Source organism: Camelus dromedarius, chromosome 21, assembly GCF_036321535.1.
Source record: "Camelus dromedarius isolate mCamDro1 chromosome 21, mCamDro1.pat, whole genome shotgun sequence".
Taxonomy (NCBI): Eukaryota; Metazoa; Chordata; class Mammalia; order Artiodactyla; family Camelidae; genus Camelus; species Camelus dromedarius.
The window spans coordinates 33,842,698-33,855,037 of NC_087456.1; the positions used below are offsets into that span (position 1 = coordinate 33,842,698).

At 37.6% G+C, this 12,340-nt stretch overlaps 1 protein-coding gene across 1 annotated transcript in view; it reads right to left on the bottom strand.

The window, feature by feature from the left end:
- Window positions 1-12,340, bottom strand: part of KCNT2 (potassium sodium-activated channel subfamily T member 2) — a 172,798-nt gene that overhangs the window by 86,164 nt on the left and 74,294 nt on the right. The window contains exons 9-10 of the mRNA XM_031438358.2: window positions 3,107-3,256; window positions 1,475-1,704 (exon numbers count right to left, since the gene is read on the bottom strand). Of these exons, the coding sequence (XP_031294218.1) occupies window positions 1,475-1,704; window positions 3,107-3,256 (380 nt within the window). The remainder of the gene's footprint in view (window positions 1-1,474; window positions 1,705-3,106; window positions 3,257-12,340) is intronic.

Below are 12,340 nucleotides of genomic sequence, written 5' to 3' on the forward strand. Positions count from 1 at the left end.
GAAGGGCGGGGGCTGGGGAGTAGATGCTGTGAGAGGACATGTGTGTTAAGGACCATCGGTGAAAAGCCATTAGGGAAGATGGAAAGAAATTTAGCGTGACTGGAACTAAGCAGAGATCACACTGATCGTGGACACACCCGTGAGCGACTTTCGGGGCTACTCAGTGAATCAATTCAGTAAACTCAGGCTTAGCAGAACTCAGTGAGTTCAGTGAGTCACGAAGCGCAAGCGGAGAGAGACAGTGAGCAGTCAGAACTGTGTCACTACAAGCAGAGGACGGTGGCGTTATCTGCTTTTTAGCAAAGAAAAACAGAGGGGGAAGGGGTTCTGAAGGAGGGTGGAAAGGTTAGTTCAATTAGAATATGCTGGGTTGGTTTTTCCCATAAGACACACAGAAATAACCACGGATGGCTGGACACCTTGCTGTGATGAATACACTGTTATGTAAAGTAACGACTTAGGGAAAGGAACCATCAGTGTATGGAGGACAAGTGAATCTCTGAGAGCCGATGAGACTCTTTAGGGGAAATGAATGTGCAGGATTCAGAGGAAAAAAGGACTGGAGTGTTTTAAGAAGAACGTGGTCAACACTATGGTATGCTGGGAAGACGTCCACTGCGTTTAGTGACAAAGAGGAGAGTGCTGGCCTCGCCAGAGTGGCTGCAGTGATGTGACTGCACATTTTAGACTGAACCAGAAGAGATGTGAGGGACCAGTAAGATTTCAAGCCAGCAACTGAAGACAACTCTTCAGAGGAATTTATCTGTGAAGATGTTGTGGTATGAGGTCCACAAGTAAGTGTGCGTATGTGTGTGTCTGCGTGTGCAGGGATATGAAAAGAAACAGAGAGACAGAGGGAGGGATGTGACTTTGAAAAAAAAAAACCCGAAGTTAGGTAATGAGGATGAATTAAAGAGTGAAGTCTCTAAGGAGAAAAAGAGATGGGTCCGTTGCATCAGGGAAGGCATTCATATTAAAATATTAAAAGTGAAAGAAAGAACACATGTTCTTTGCAGTAGAAACTAAATACTTACAGGTGTGTAGGTGGTTCGGTGGGAAAATTCAAAGGAAATTCTTATTTGTCTGAATCTTTTTTATTTTTACTTCTGTGCCATAGACACCGAGTGCAATGATTAGAATGAGATAAAGGGTAGAAGGAAAATTTTGAGGAAAATGGAGACTATTTGAAATAGCCACTATTGATAACTGAATAGAGAACTTAAGAAACACAGACGTGTCAGGTGCTTATATTCTAATCAGGTAAATGCAATCATCAAAAGTTCTGAATTAGCTTCACTTCTTACTAATTTAACAGATTGGAAATTTTGTTCTGCATACTTAGTTACAACAAGTTTGTGACACACACAAGTATGTTCTGAATTTGACTTTGGAATTTTAAGAAAAAAATGAAGTATATTTATTATACTTTTTAAAGAAAGAACCTGATGATATTTTCCAATTTACCGATACTTACCCATGCTGGCAATTATGCTATGTACAGGTAACCTGGAAGGTCCATGATAAAACGACCTTGGTACGTTGCTTTTTTTCTGCTGGTCTTGGTTTTTAAATGCTGAATTCTCTTCTTTGGTAATATTAATATAAAAACATGTATCTGTAGCGTTCATAATATATCGAGGACCTGGATTCAGCAAAATGTTTTTATTGTCCTCCCTCCTAATACCAATCAAGCAGACACCAAACCTTAATTTAAAAGAGAAAACAAGAGTTTAAGAATTAAAATTCCACAAAGGTCTTAGCTTTTTTTTTTTAAGTTTGCATATGTCAGAAAATAAGTAAACTATTATAAGGCAAAGGAAAATTAAACCTTCCAATGACAACATTTTAAAGTTTAAAAGGATCCTAAAAGTTCAATGCTTCCGTTTTCATAGGAGAATAAATTATATCCTTAGTATGTTATGAAGCCAATGTAGTTGATTATGACTATGTATGTATATGAATATTTTAATAAAGAATAAAAGATAATAGAAAACATCAGAGTGCATATCATTTAGTAAGGGTAATAATTTTTTTATATTTTGTGTGTGTGTACTAAGTCTTACCATAAAATGTGTATCTAAATTTGGTCAAAAAAGATAAAACAATACTTCTTAATTTAGTCAAAAAAGTTTGAAAGCCATTGGCCAAAGGGAAAGGAAAAACCTTACTCAACATCACGTGAGAAAAAATCAGAGTCCCTAAATTTATTTTTGTTCTGTCTTGGATTTTAGAAAAAAATTTTTTTAGTTAAATAATATTGAATAGGTGTGTAGCTTCATTAGGAGAAATAACAACCACTGAATATAACAGATGTTACATAAAATTTCTTAAATGCTTTTTCAGGTTATGCTCCAAACACAAAAGTCCTGATTATTTTTATCTCTTATGTATGTCTTATAGTGTTACAAATAAATCAAACTTAAAAATATTATTAAATGTAAAAAGTAAATGTACAGATAGAATCATGTTGAGAATTAAAGTGGCATACTTTAGGTTTTAGATTAGTGGAATACACTAGATATATTAAAGTTCTTTAAAATGTTTATTTAATATATTTATAATACTATATTATAGTAATACAGCAAATTAATATATGTGGTATATGTATTAGTAATAATATATATTATCTTTATGATAAACATACTTTTTATTTCTGAAGTAAATAATTTATCCCAAAAATAAAAAAAATAATACTCTATGTTTGAATTGGAAGGTACTATCATTCTTTTTCTAATTTATTTTTCTGGCCAAAGCAAGTTTTTTAAAAAGTTTATTTTTATAAATGTTACTTTGTTTAAATTTTTAATCAATACTTTGAAATTTAGATCTATAAAGAAGATTCATTTTCATGTACTTGTGAATTATAAAGGATTAAACTATTTTTAAAGATAATTTAAAAGACACTAAAGTCAATATTCCTACTAAATTCTGCTTTACACCCAGTAAGTGTAACTTGTAAAGACCACTCAAAAGGCCAGAATTCAAACATCGAAAATCCAAGAATACTTGCAACTCATGAGCTCCAGTATGGGTTATATTATGAAAACTGTGTTTACAAGGCAGGACTGATCTGTATTTTAATTCCACTTTGTAAGCAGAAACGTACTTTTTGTGCGCGTGGAAAGAAGCATACGTAAAGCTCTTCCCTTCATATTCAGCAAAGAACGTACTTTCCTCCAGAACGATGTGGTACACCTCGTTCCCAGAGCACCTGCCGTACGTCTTCTGCCACTGCTCTGGTGACTGCTGGCCTTCTCTGCAGCAAAAGCACACACACATACACACACACACACAGAAACAGTGAATGTGGTTAAACGGGAGCTGCTGTCACCCACAACCAGGAGTTTTCCAACTGTAAGAATGGGCAAGCCAGTGCAAAGAGGTCTCTGCGTGGTGCTCAACATGATGGCATTACGTACAAACGCAAAGAGTTACTGCAAAATGTTTGAAACTAACACAATACATAAGCTTTAGAGACGGCAAGTTCTTTAGAAGTAGAAGGTTTTCACAATCCAAGCAATAAAAGCATTTACAGTGACCATGAACCAGTGAGATACAGCTTCTGATTTTTCAGTCTTTGTTTATGTATATCATGTCACGCACAACCTGCACGGTAGGCACGTGTCTTATAGTCTCGATAATATGTCCCACTTCATCTCACTTACAGTGCCTGCTTGACTCCTGCATGCAACTGACTTGATATTTAAAATTATAAATATATACATCTCAGCTTATCAATTTTTGTCATAGAAAACAATCAATTTCTGTCTGTGTCAAGCAATGGCTTTCTCCCACCTGTATAGCAGTTAAGAAAAGATACTTCTTTGTGATAAAAATAAGGATCTCCAAAAGAGATCCCCAGGAGTAATTTTCAAAAAGAATATAAATTAACTCTAGAAAGTGCAGTTTCTTTTTTTCTAGAATACTCTCTTCATGGCCTTGGAAATATATTAAAAATTCAACTCACGGACAAATTTACTGTGACTATACAATAATGATTTTTCCCACTCTGCACAATACATCCTATTGACTTCAGCTGAATAAAAAGCCTATGAACTCTGTAAGTTCTAGAAATGCACATTCTAGGTTCGTCCTTGTGAAAAAACCCCACGAGGAAAGGGAGCATGCCCTGCTGACCACTGTATCTCCGAGACCTGACATCTGTTCTGACACGGAGTGAGTGCTTAATAAATGTTTTGTTAAATGAACAAAGAATAATCTAACAATGTTCTTCATGCTCAATTACTAAATGTTCTGCTTTTCTAATTACATAATTCCTTTCTCCTTCACTGGAGTCATCTTTTAGGTCTCACCAATTACTTTCCCCATGATGAATCTGCTATTAGAGCTAGGCAGAAAAAACCCCACTGAATTCCGCAATCATAAATGGGTATGAAATGAATTTAATCTCAGCAGCAGTAAAAACACAGATGGTATTAAGGACAAAAAGCAAAGAAGGAAAGCTTGGTGAAAATTATGAAAAGCCATTTAATAAAGATTTAACATGTGTTTACACTAATCAAGTAAACAGTTAGGGAAAATAGTTGGCTTGCGAATTTACTTACCGTTACCCTCGAGAAACACCCCGACCTGTAAAACGTAGCACTAGCCTAGTCCCTACCCTTCTGAGGCCGCTCTCCCATACTGACTAATAAATAGTAATAAATTCTTCCTAGACGGGTTTATGTCCACTGTTATTTTCAAAATAATTGCCAACCCCAGCTGTTTGTAAAGGTGTTAGTAGAAAAACAAAGAAAATAAGACAAGGAATATGGAAATAAAATATTCTATTAAGAAAATAAAGGAAGTACAGAACCAAAAAATACTTGAATCTCTCTGAGATCTCGATTTGCCCTGAAAAAGGGTCTTGCTGTAAAATCCATGCATCCAACACTGCAGTCTTGAGAGCCTTAGAGAAACTTCAGCGGTCAGCCTAGAAGGAAAAGAAGGTTGTGCCTGCTATTCTCTGCTTTTAAACCCTCAACAACGGTCTTAGTGTGAAAATTATTTGGAAAAAAAAAAAGAGCGTAGGGAGAGGTCATAGTGAATTGTTTATGAGAAAATGAGAAAAAAAATGGTGAAGTAAATTACAACTTCCACGTCAAACTCTTCAAGACCTTGTAGCCTTCAGCCACGCTCTGTCAAATCTCCCTCCCATTCCTGTCCAGTAATAGCATCTTAGGAAGATCCCATTTCTTTCAAATCATGTTCAATTATTTAAAAGCCCAGTCCCATCTAATTTGAAACTCTGATCTTCCCAGCTCAGGCTAATTCTCCCCATGATGTTGCGGCTCTGACGTGACTCTGGTCACCGGTGGCCCCTGTGCAGGAGTCTTGTAGAGAAATGTGAAAACGCTTGTGTGCGGGTGGGAGGGGCAGTCCTCTGTATATCATCACTGGTAAGCAAGAAACTCCCTTCCACTCTCCCTCACCCGTTTCCCAGTGGTACATCTTACAGCCCTATCGCGTCTGGCTTCTTGGGTTTCCCCACCTTGTAGCCAACGCCCTTAGATGGGACAGCAGAGAGACAGCTCAGATCTTCTTAATCCATCCTTGTATCCTGGAAACCCATATGTGGGAATGAACATTCTGCCGTCTGTAATACATTTTCCCTCATGTTCAATAATCACAGAAAACTGCATACATAGACGTCTCACTGGAGAATGAAACGCCAGGTCCCACTTCCTGCAGACACATCTTACTCTCCACGAGTATGTTTATACTTGTAGAGTTAAATGGCATAATACTTCCTTATTGATGTTTTATTTTAAAGAAGATAAGAAAATATATTTATTACCTCATTATATTAGATTGAAAGCCGATTTTAAAAGTCTAAAACAAGTGACCCAAAAGTTTACATATAATTCAAATCAACATGTTTTATTTAATTCCATAGTCTAGCAGTTCATCAGCTCAATGTCAGCTTGGTTCAGATAGCTGTTTATAGAGTCTTCACAGGAACCTCTCTGAAAACACACGTGAATTTTATTAATTCACAACAGCCTCAAACTTTCACCTTATTTAAAAATTGAGACATTTAAACAAAATGCCATTTGCAGCAACATGGATGGACCTGGAGATGTCATTCTAAGTGAGGTAAGCCAGAAAGAGAAAAAAAAATACCATATAATATCACTTATATGTGGGATCTAAAAAAAAAGCCAAATGAACTTACTTACAAAACAGAAGCAGACTCACAGACACAGAAAACAACCTTTTGGTTAACAGGGAGAAGGGAATGGGAGGGGATAAATTGGGAGTTCAAGATTTGCAGATACTGACTACTAAATAAAATAGATAACCAAGTTTATACTGTACAGCACAGGGAACTGTGTTCAGTATCTTGTAATAACTTATAATGAAAAAGGATATAAAAACGAATCTATGTATGTATATGCGCGACTGAAACATGACGCTGTACATCAGAAATTGACACAACACTGTAAACTGACTAAAATACAATCAATTAAAAAATAAGTAAAATAAAATTAAGATATTTAAGCAGTATTCCAATTTGCCTTTACTATCAATGTCGGGACTCTACAGTTAACACCGTAAGTAAAAGAAATGATTCTGACCAACCATAGCCGTGTCATTGAAAATATAATTGCAATTGATGGGGAGAAGAAGGCAAACTGGAGCACACACAAGCTTCCACAACAGGTGAGGTTACAAAAGAAACAGCCAGCTTTGGAGGAACATTTACTCTTGCTGGTCTGCAGATCGATCTGACACACAAGTACGATTATCTTATCTAGAAAGAAGAGCGTCAAGAACTATAGGGGGAAGAAGCAATAAAACACAAGATTAAGACGCCTCTGTCCACCGGGAAGAGGTTCACGCATTCCTCCTCTTGGAGAGCGGAGCTTCCCCAGCTTTTCTTTCATCAGACGCCAGAAGAAAACCCTGAGTCCTAAGATTAGAACAGCGTAGAGGATGATGACCAATTTTGTGCCACTAGATGGAACCGGAAAGCTGTTTGCCGTTCTCAGGATAAGAAAAATTATTGTGAAAGCGGAGAGAATAGAAAAATGCTATAGAGCTTTCAAGCTTTGTTAACAGTGAACATACACAATGAACACTCTTTTGAAAGAGATTTCAAGAAGAAACGAAGTAGAGCTCAGCCGTTAAGTTGGAAAGGCTGCCCGGGTGGACAGAACCCACTACCCTGAACGTTTGCTCTTGAAAACCTCCAAAGTGGCTTCTGAAGTGCTCACTGAGTTCCAGAAGCCGCCTAATTACCACACACATAGATTCTAAAATTCTGTGAAGTTCTTTTCGTCTACTTTTAACCTGTCAGGTGAAAAATACATTCATCTCTCATAATGACACTGCATTCTCAGCTCTTTAATTCCCATTATTAAGTCAGTTCACTAAGAAGTTTCTTGACTGTCTGCCCATGTTGTCATTTGATCTATTCAGCATATTTACCATAGTTAAAACAAACTGCATTCATACAGTAAATCTACTAGGGGAGCCTCAGAACACACACCAAATCCATACATAAGCCATGCTTACGCTGTGCCCTGTCCTGCACTGAATACTAGTCTTTGTGGTCAGAATGTATTCGTCTTTGCATTTCTCAAACTCCTAACAGTGCCTCGCACTTCGCGTGTCATTATCATCTATAATAAGACATATAGATACCTGTTAATAATAGACATAATAATAGATACAGATATCTATTAATAATAGATAGACATACAGATGAATGAGTGAATGGCCAAACCAAAGCAATATTTTAACTCTATTCAGTGTTATTTTTAGCATGTGACTTCATTCATAATTGATATTTTGACCAAAAAGAAGTCTCCAAATCTGGGCTTATTTTGAAGAGTTTTGTGGTATCTCTTTTAAAAAATATGTTACCAAATTTTATTACTACATCATTGTAGGCATTTTCTGTTGACCACCTTCTCGGAGGTATGAGAGAAAAGATGGTCTCACAGCAGATTCCCCACAGGGCTGCTCACATAAAGTGGCAGTGATCAGAGACCTGGTCTCCTCATTTTTCATTCTGTAAGAGCGGAGGATGTTAGCTACCCTCTTCCCTTCCACATCTTCTCCCCACTTTAAAGTATCATTTGCTCATCTTTTTACATTGTTGAAATTGTAAATATTTGCATTTTGCTCAGTGGCTGTAATAAGTCAATGGCTTCAGATAAAAGTAGAGAACTCTGTACATCTTAAACTTATACAATGTTATCAATTATAATAAAACTGGAAAAAAAGTATGGAAAACCTGTGTGCAGTGATTATATTATTATGATCATTGCAACACAGTTCACTTAAGAGTTAAGTAGAATGCTATAATTATATAAACTTCTCTGTAGTTTCCTCAGCAATTCAAGAGAGAATATCAAAGAAAAATTTCTTTACATACTGACCACCTATTGATTATGGCACTTTTAATTTGATTTATTATGGCTTCCTTTTTATTTTCTTGGAGTTTACGATCGCCTCTTTTTCCAGTTGGGAGAGAAAACAGATACTTCCTTTGCCCCATCGCATTGTATATGTTACTTTTAATCTAGTCCAGTCTCTTGTTGAGACACAATGCCTGACGTTTCATATCTTGACCACAGCTTTTAGGAATCCTTGGTTTTATCACATGGTGCAGATACGTGACCTGGGTTCCATCGATCAGACACAAAGGCAGGAGTTCAGGTTGGAAGTGAGCTAAATGAGGGAACAGGCAGGCAAGGGGCAGCCACACCACTGAGGCACATGGCTGCAGAGGCTTCTAGCTCCTGGATGTTCAGAGGTGTCACTGCCCACGGGGGGAGCTGTGTGGTGTGGCAACGGGAACAGCTCACGCACGTTCACCCCAAACAGAGGCAAACTTTCTTGTTCTGTGAGTGATCGTATTCCTCGGTGTATCTGCTTATAGTTAAACTAGTTCAATGAATCAATGCTAGAATGTCTCTACCTTCCTACAAGTTTAAAGAATTTTCTCTCCATCATTACTGCTCCATAATTTGGCAATACTACACCTCTAGGTGTGGATCTTTTTCATTCATTAGCACTTCAAAAGCAAGAGACTCTGTCAATTAAAAGATGTGAATGACCCTTCTTCGGTTATCATTTTCTTACATTCTATTCTCTCCATCTCTTCTGGAACTTCCAATAAATCAGACACTGTCTCTTTTGGATTGATCTCCTGTCCTGTGAATGCTTTTCCTTCATAGTCTCTCTCTTTTTTTAATTTGAAATCCTCAAGATTTTATGATACTATCTTTCAAGGTTTTTTCTGAACTTTAATTTCAGCAATCACTCTGTTCATTTCAAAAGGTCTTCTTTACTTTCTATTTCTCCACCATTTCTCCTTTCTGTATCTTCCTGAGAGTAATAATTACAATGATTTTTTAGCTATCCTGGATTTGTGTATTTATTTATTTTGGCTTTGGTTTCTTATTACTGAAGAGAAAATCAGATCCTTCAGAATTGTAATTAATAGAAATTTAAGTTAAATATTCTAAAAACATAAAACTCTACAAATAAGAAAAACCTCTTCAGCACTTTTTTTCCTTTGAACACGTATCATCACCCTTTCATAATCCGTCAGTATTCTTCTGAACTATTATTTATACTTCTCTGCTTTTCAAAAATACATTTGAATTTCTTTTTAATGGGTTTTTTGTTCCCATTTACTGAGACTCTCCTTGCTTCAAAAAGGCATATTTGACTTTTTTTTTCAAATGTTATGGTCTTTTGATTTAAAAGAAAACTGTTTACTAGTGAGTGCAAGTTTCAACACTCCCTATAAACCCAAAGCAGCTCCAGTGCAAACAGAAGAACCGCCCTCCTTCCGGCTGGATTTCTTCCCCTCATTTCACCCCGCAAGCGGCCAGTCAGCAAATGACGAGAGCCGTACTTCTAAGTTCTGAGTACGATACACTGGGATATTGCATCGATTCCTTTGTCTGTGAATCTGACTTGTTAAGGGCAGGTTACATCTCATACTAAGCAAGCAGGGTTCAGACTACTTAGTCTGTTGTCTCTAAATGCCAGAATACGACACTTGGACCCTATCCCCAAACGATCTACTAGCTTAGAGTTCTGACTAATTCATTTACGAAAAATCTGATTTTTCCCAGTGGTAAATGTCTGACTAAACCAAATGGCAGGGAGATGGCACTGTGGTGGATGAAACAGGGGTAACTTGTCCTGCATACAGAAATTCAATTAAAGCGCGTCCTCCTTTCCTGGGAAACTTGCACCCTAGAGCCTCCCCGGGGCTGGGATGGGGTCCTGCTGCATCACCCTCTAAACATGCTCTGGGACGGGAGGGTCATCAATTCTTTATCCACTGCCCATCTTCTAGAAGTTCACTGAAATCTCTTCTTTTTCATTGATGAAGGGCTTATGACTTTGATTTATTCATTATCACTTCCAGGGAGTCTCATGAGGAAGAGCAGGTAAAGCCACGTGGTTCACAAACCACTTTGAACCGGGGCCTCAATGAATCATCTTCAGTGTCTCCTTCACTTCATTTATTTCACTGCTGTTTACTGAGCATCCTTGCTGTGAAGACACTACAGAAGGTACGAGGATGAGTGAGGCTTGCTCTCTACCTTGCGTGAAATTACAGCCTATTAAGCAGGGAAACATAAAAGGACTATAATACACGCTCTGGCGGAATATCATAAAATTTTATGTGTGTTGATAGAAAGGAAAAGTCATGCTAAATTGGAAAAAATTAAAAATATTCCTGAGGAGATAGAATTTTTGACTTAACAAAACCCTCCAGGAAGGCAGAGGAAATAAATTCCAAGCAGAAGGAATGACATAAAAAAAAAAAAAGATGTACAAGGCGGAAACCACAAAGTATATTTAGGATCGTATTATTTAGGGAACACGATACATATAAGAGAATCATGAGAAATCAGGATATGAAAAATAAATTAGGACTAGAGCATAGAGGGCCTTAAATAAATAAAACGGACATACTTAAATCTAATTTGATAATGAAAGATGAGCACTTAAAGGCTTCTCAAGCAGAGGACTGTCAGACTGATTAGTATCTGTAGCTCTCAAACTACATTTCATAGAATAATGTTCTACAACGATCTTTTAATAGGTGTGCTGAGGAAAAACATTTCTCAGGTAATCAGATTTTGGACACATCTAGCAAAACGTCTTTCTGGGGAGATTTTCAGTACATGTTAACTCACATAAAAAGAAAAATAAGAGTAACTTTTAGAGGTCTGTTTCCTTTTCTTGTGATTATCCCCATTCAGAACTCCAATCTTTTAAGTCGTTTGTGTGTGTGCGCCTGCGCGTGTGTGTGTTTGTCATGGGAGAAGCGGAGAAAGGACCAAGTTTATCTCAACGGCCTTTCTTAATTGCCGTGATCAAAGAAGCAGGCTTCTGTGGAACTGGCAGAACTATTATCTACGTAACAGAGCTTTCATTATTTTTCTTTCTAATCTTTCTGGGCAAACCTAATAAAGTGGCAGCCTTCCACCGGGCTTCACTTTCTTATCATCTCCTTATTTGTTCAGATTATCTCAACATGAGAAAGTCTCCACTGTCCAGAATCATTTTCTCAGAATTTCCCAGAGACATACTAATTCTGTTTGTTCTGTCTCCATCTTAAACCATCTATATTGCTAACTCTCCAGTTCTTTTTAGATATCCTTGCTCCTTCTTGTTCTGCTAGGCTCCACTATTTTTGCTGTCCTCTTCTTCCAACTGTTTTCTAAAAGGAGTAATTTCCCAAGGAAAAGCCTGGAATTGTCATTTCTCCCAAACGCCCTCCATTTCTACGTCCACCTCCCTGGGTGCCACGCATCCCTCCTCGGGAACCGTGAGTCGCAGGGATTCCCAGCATCAGTGGTATCTGCATCAGAAAGCAAACAGACCCCACATCAAACTCCTTCATTCTGCCAAACCACACGCTTTCTGGTTCTCTCCCGTCCAGCCTCAGTGGGTGAAGAAACTTTCTTCTTTTTGCTCTTTTCGACATCCATGTCTAATCTGGGGCCAGGTTCTGTAAATTTTAGCTTTGCAATATTGTTCTCATCAGCTCTCCCTCTCCTTCCCATTGATTACCACTGAGACTAAAGCTATTACCTCTTGGATGGGACTAAAAATGAAATAAATATTTCCATGAAAGCTAATGGAAAGGAAAAGAAAAAAAAATTAAACATGAATAAAGGTGACCTGCCATCAAGATGAGTGGGGTGAGCTGAATGTCCATCAGTGGTTCTGACCATCTGGCATCTCCCTGCCACAATCACCATGGTTCACGTTTGACAGCCGGAAACAACAACTGTCCAAAGAAGAGACTTGCGTCCATCTTTCTAAGGAGATTTGCCAAATAAGTCAAAACGCTAGT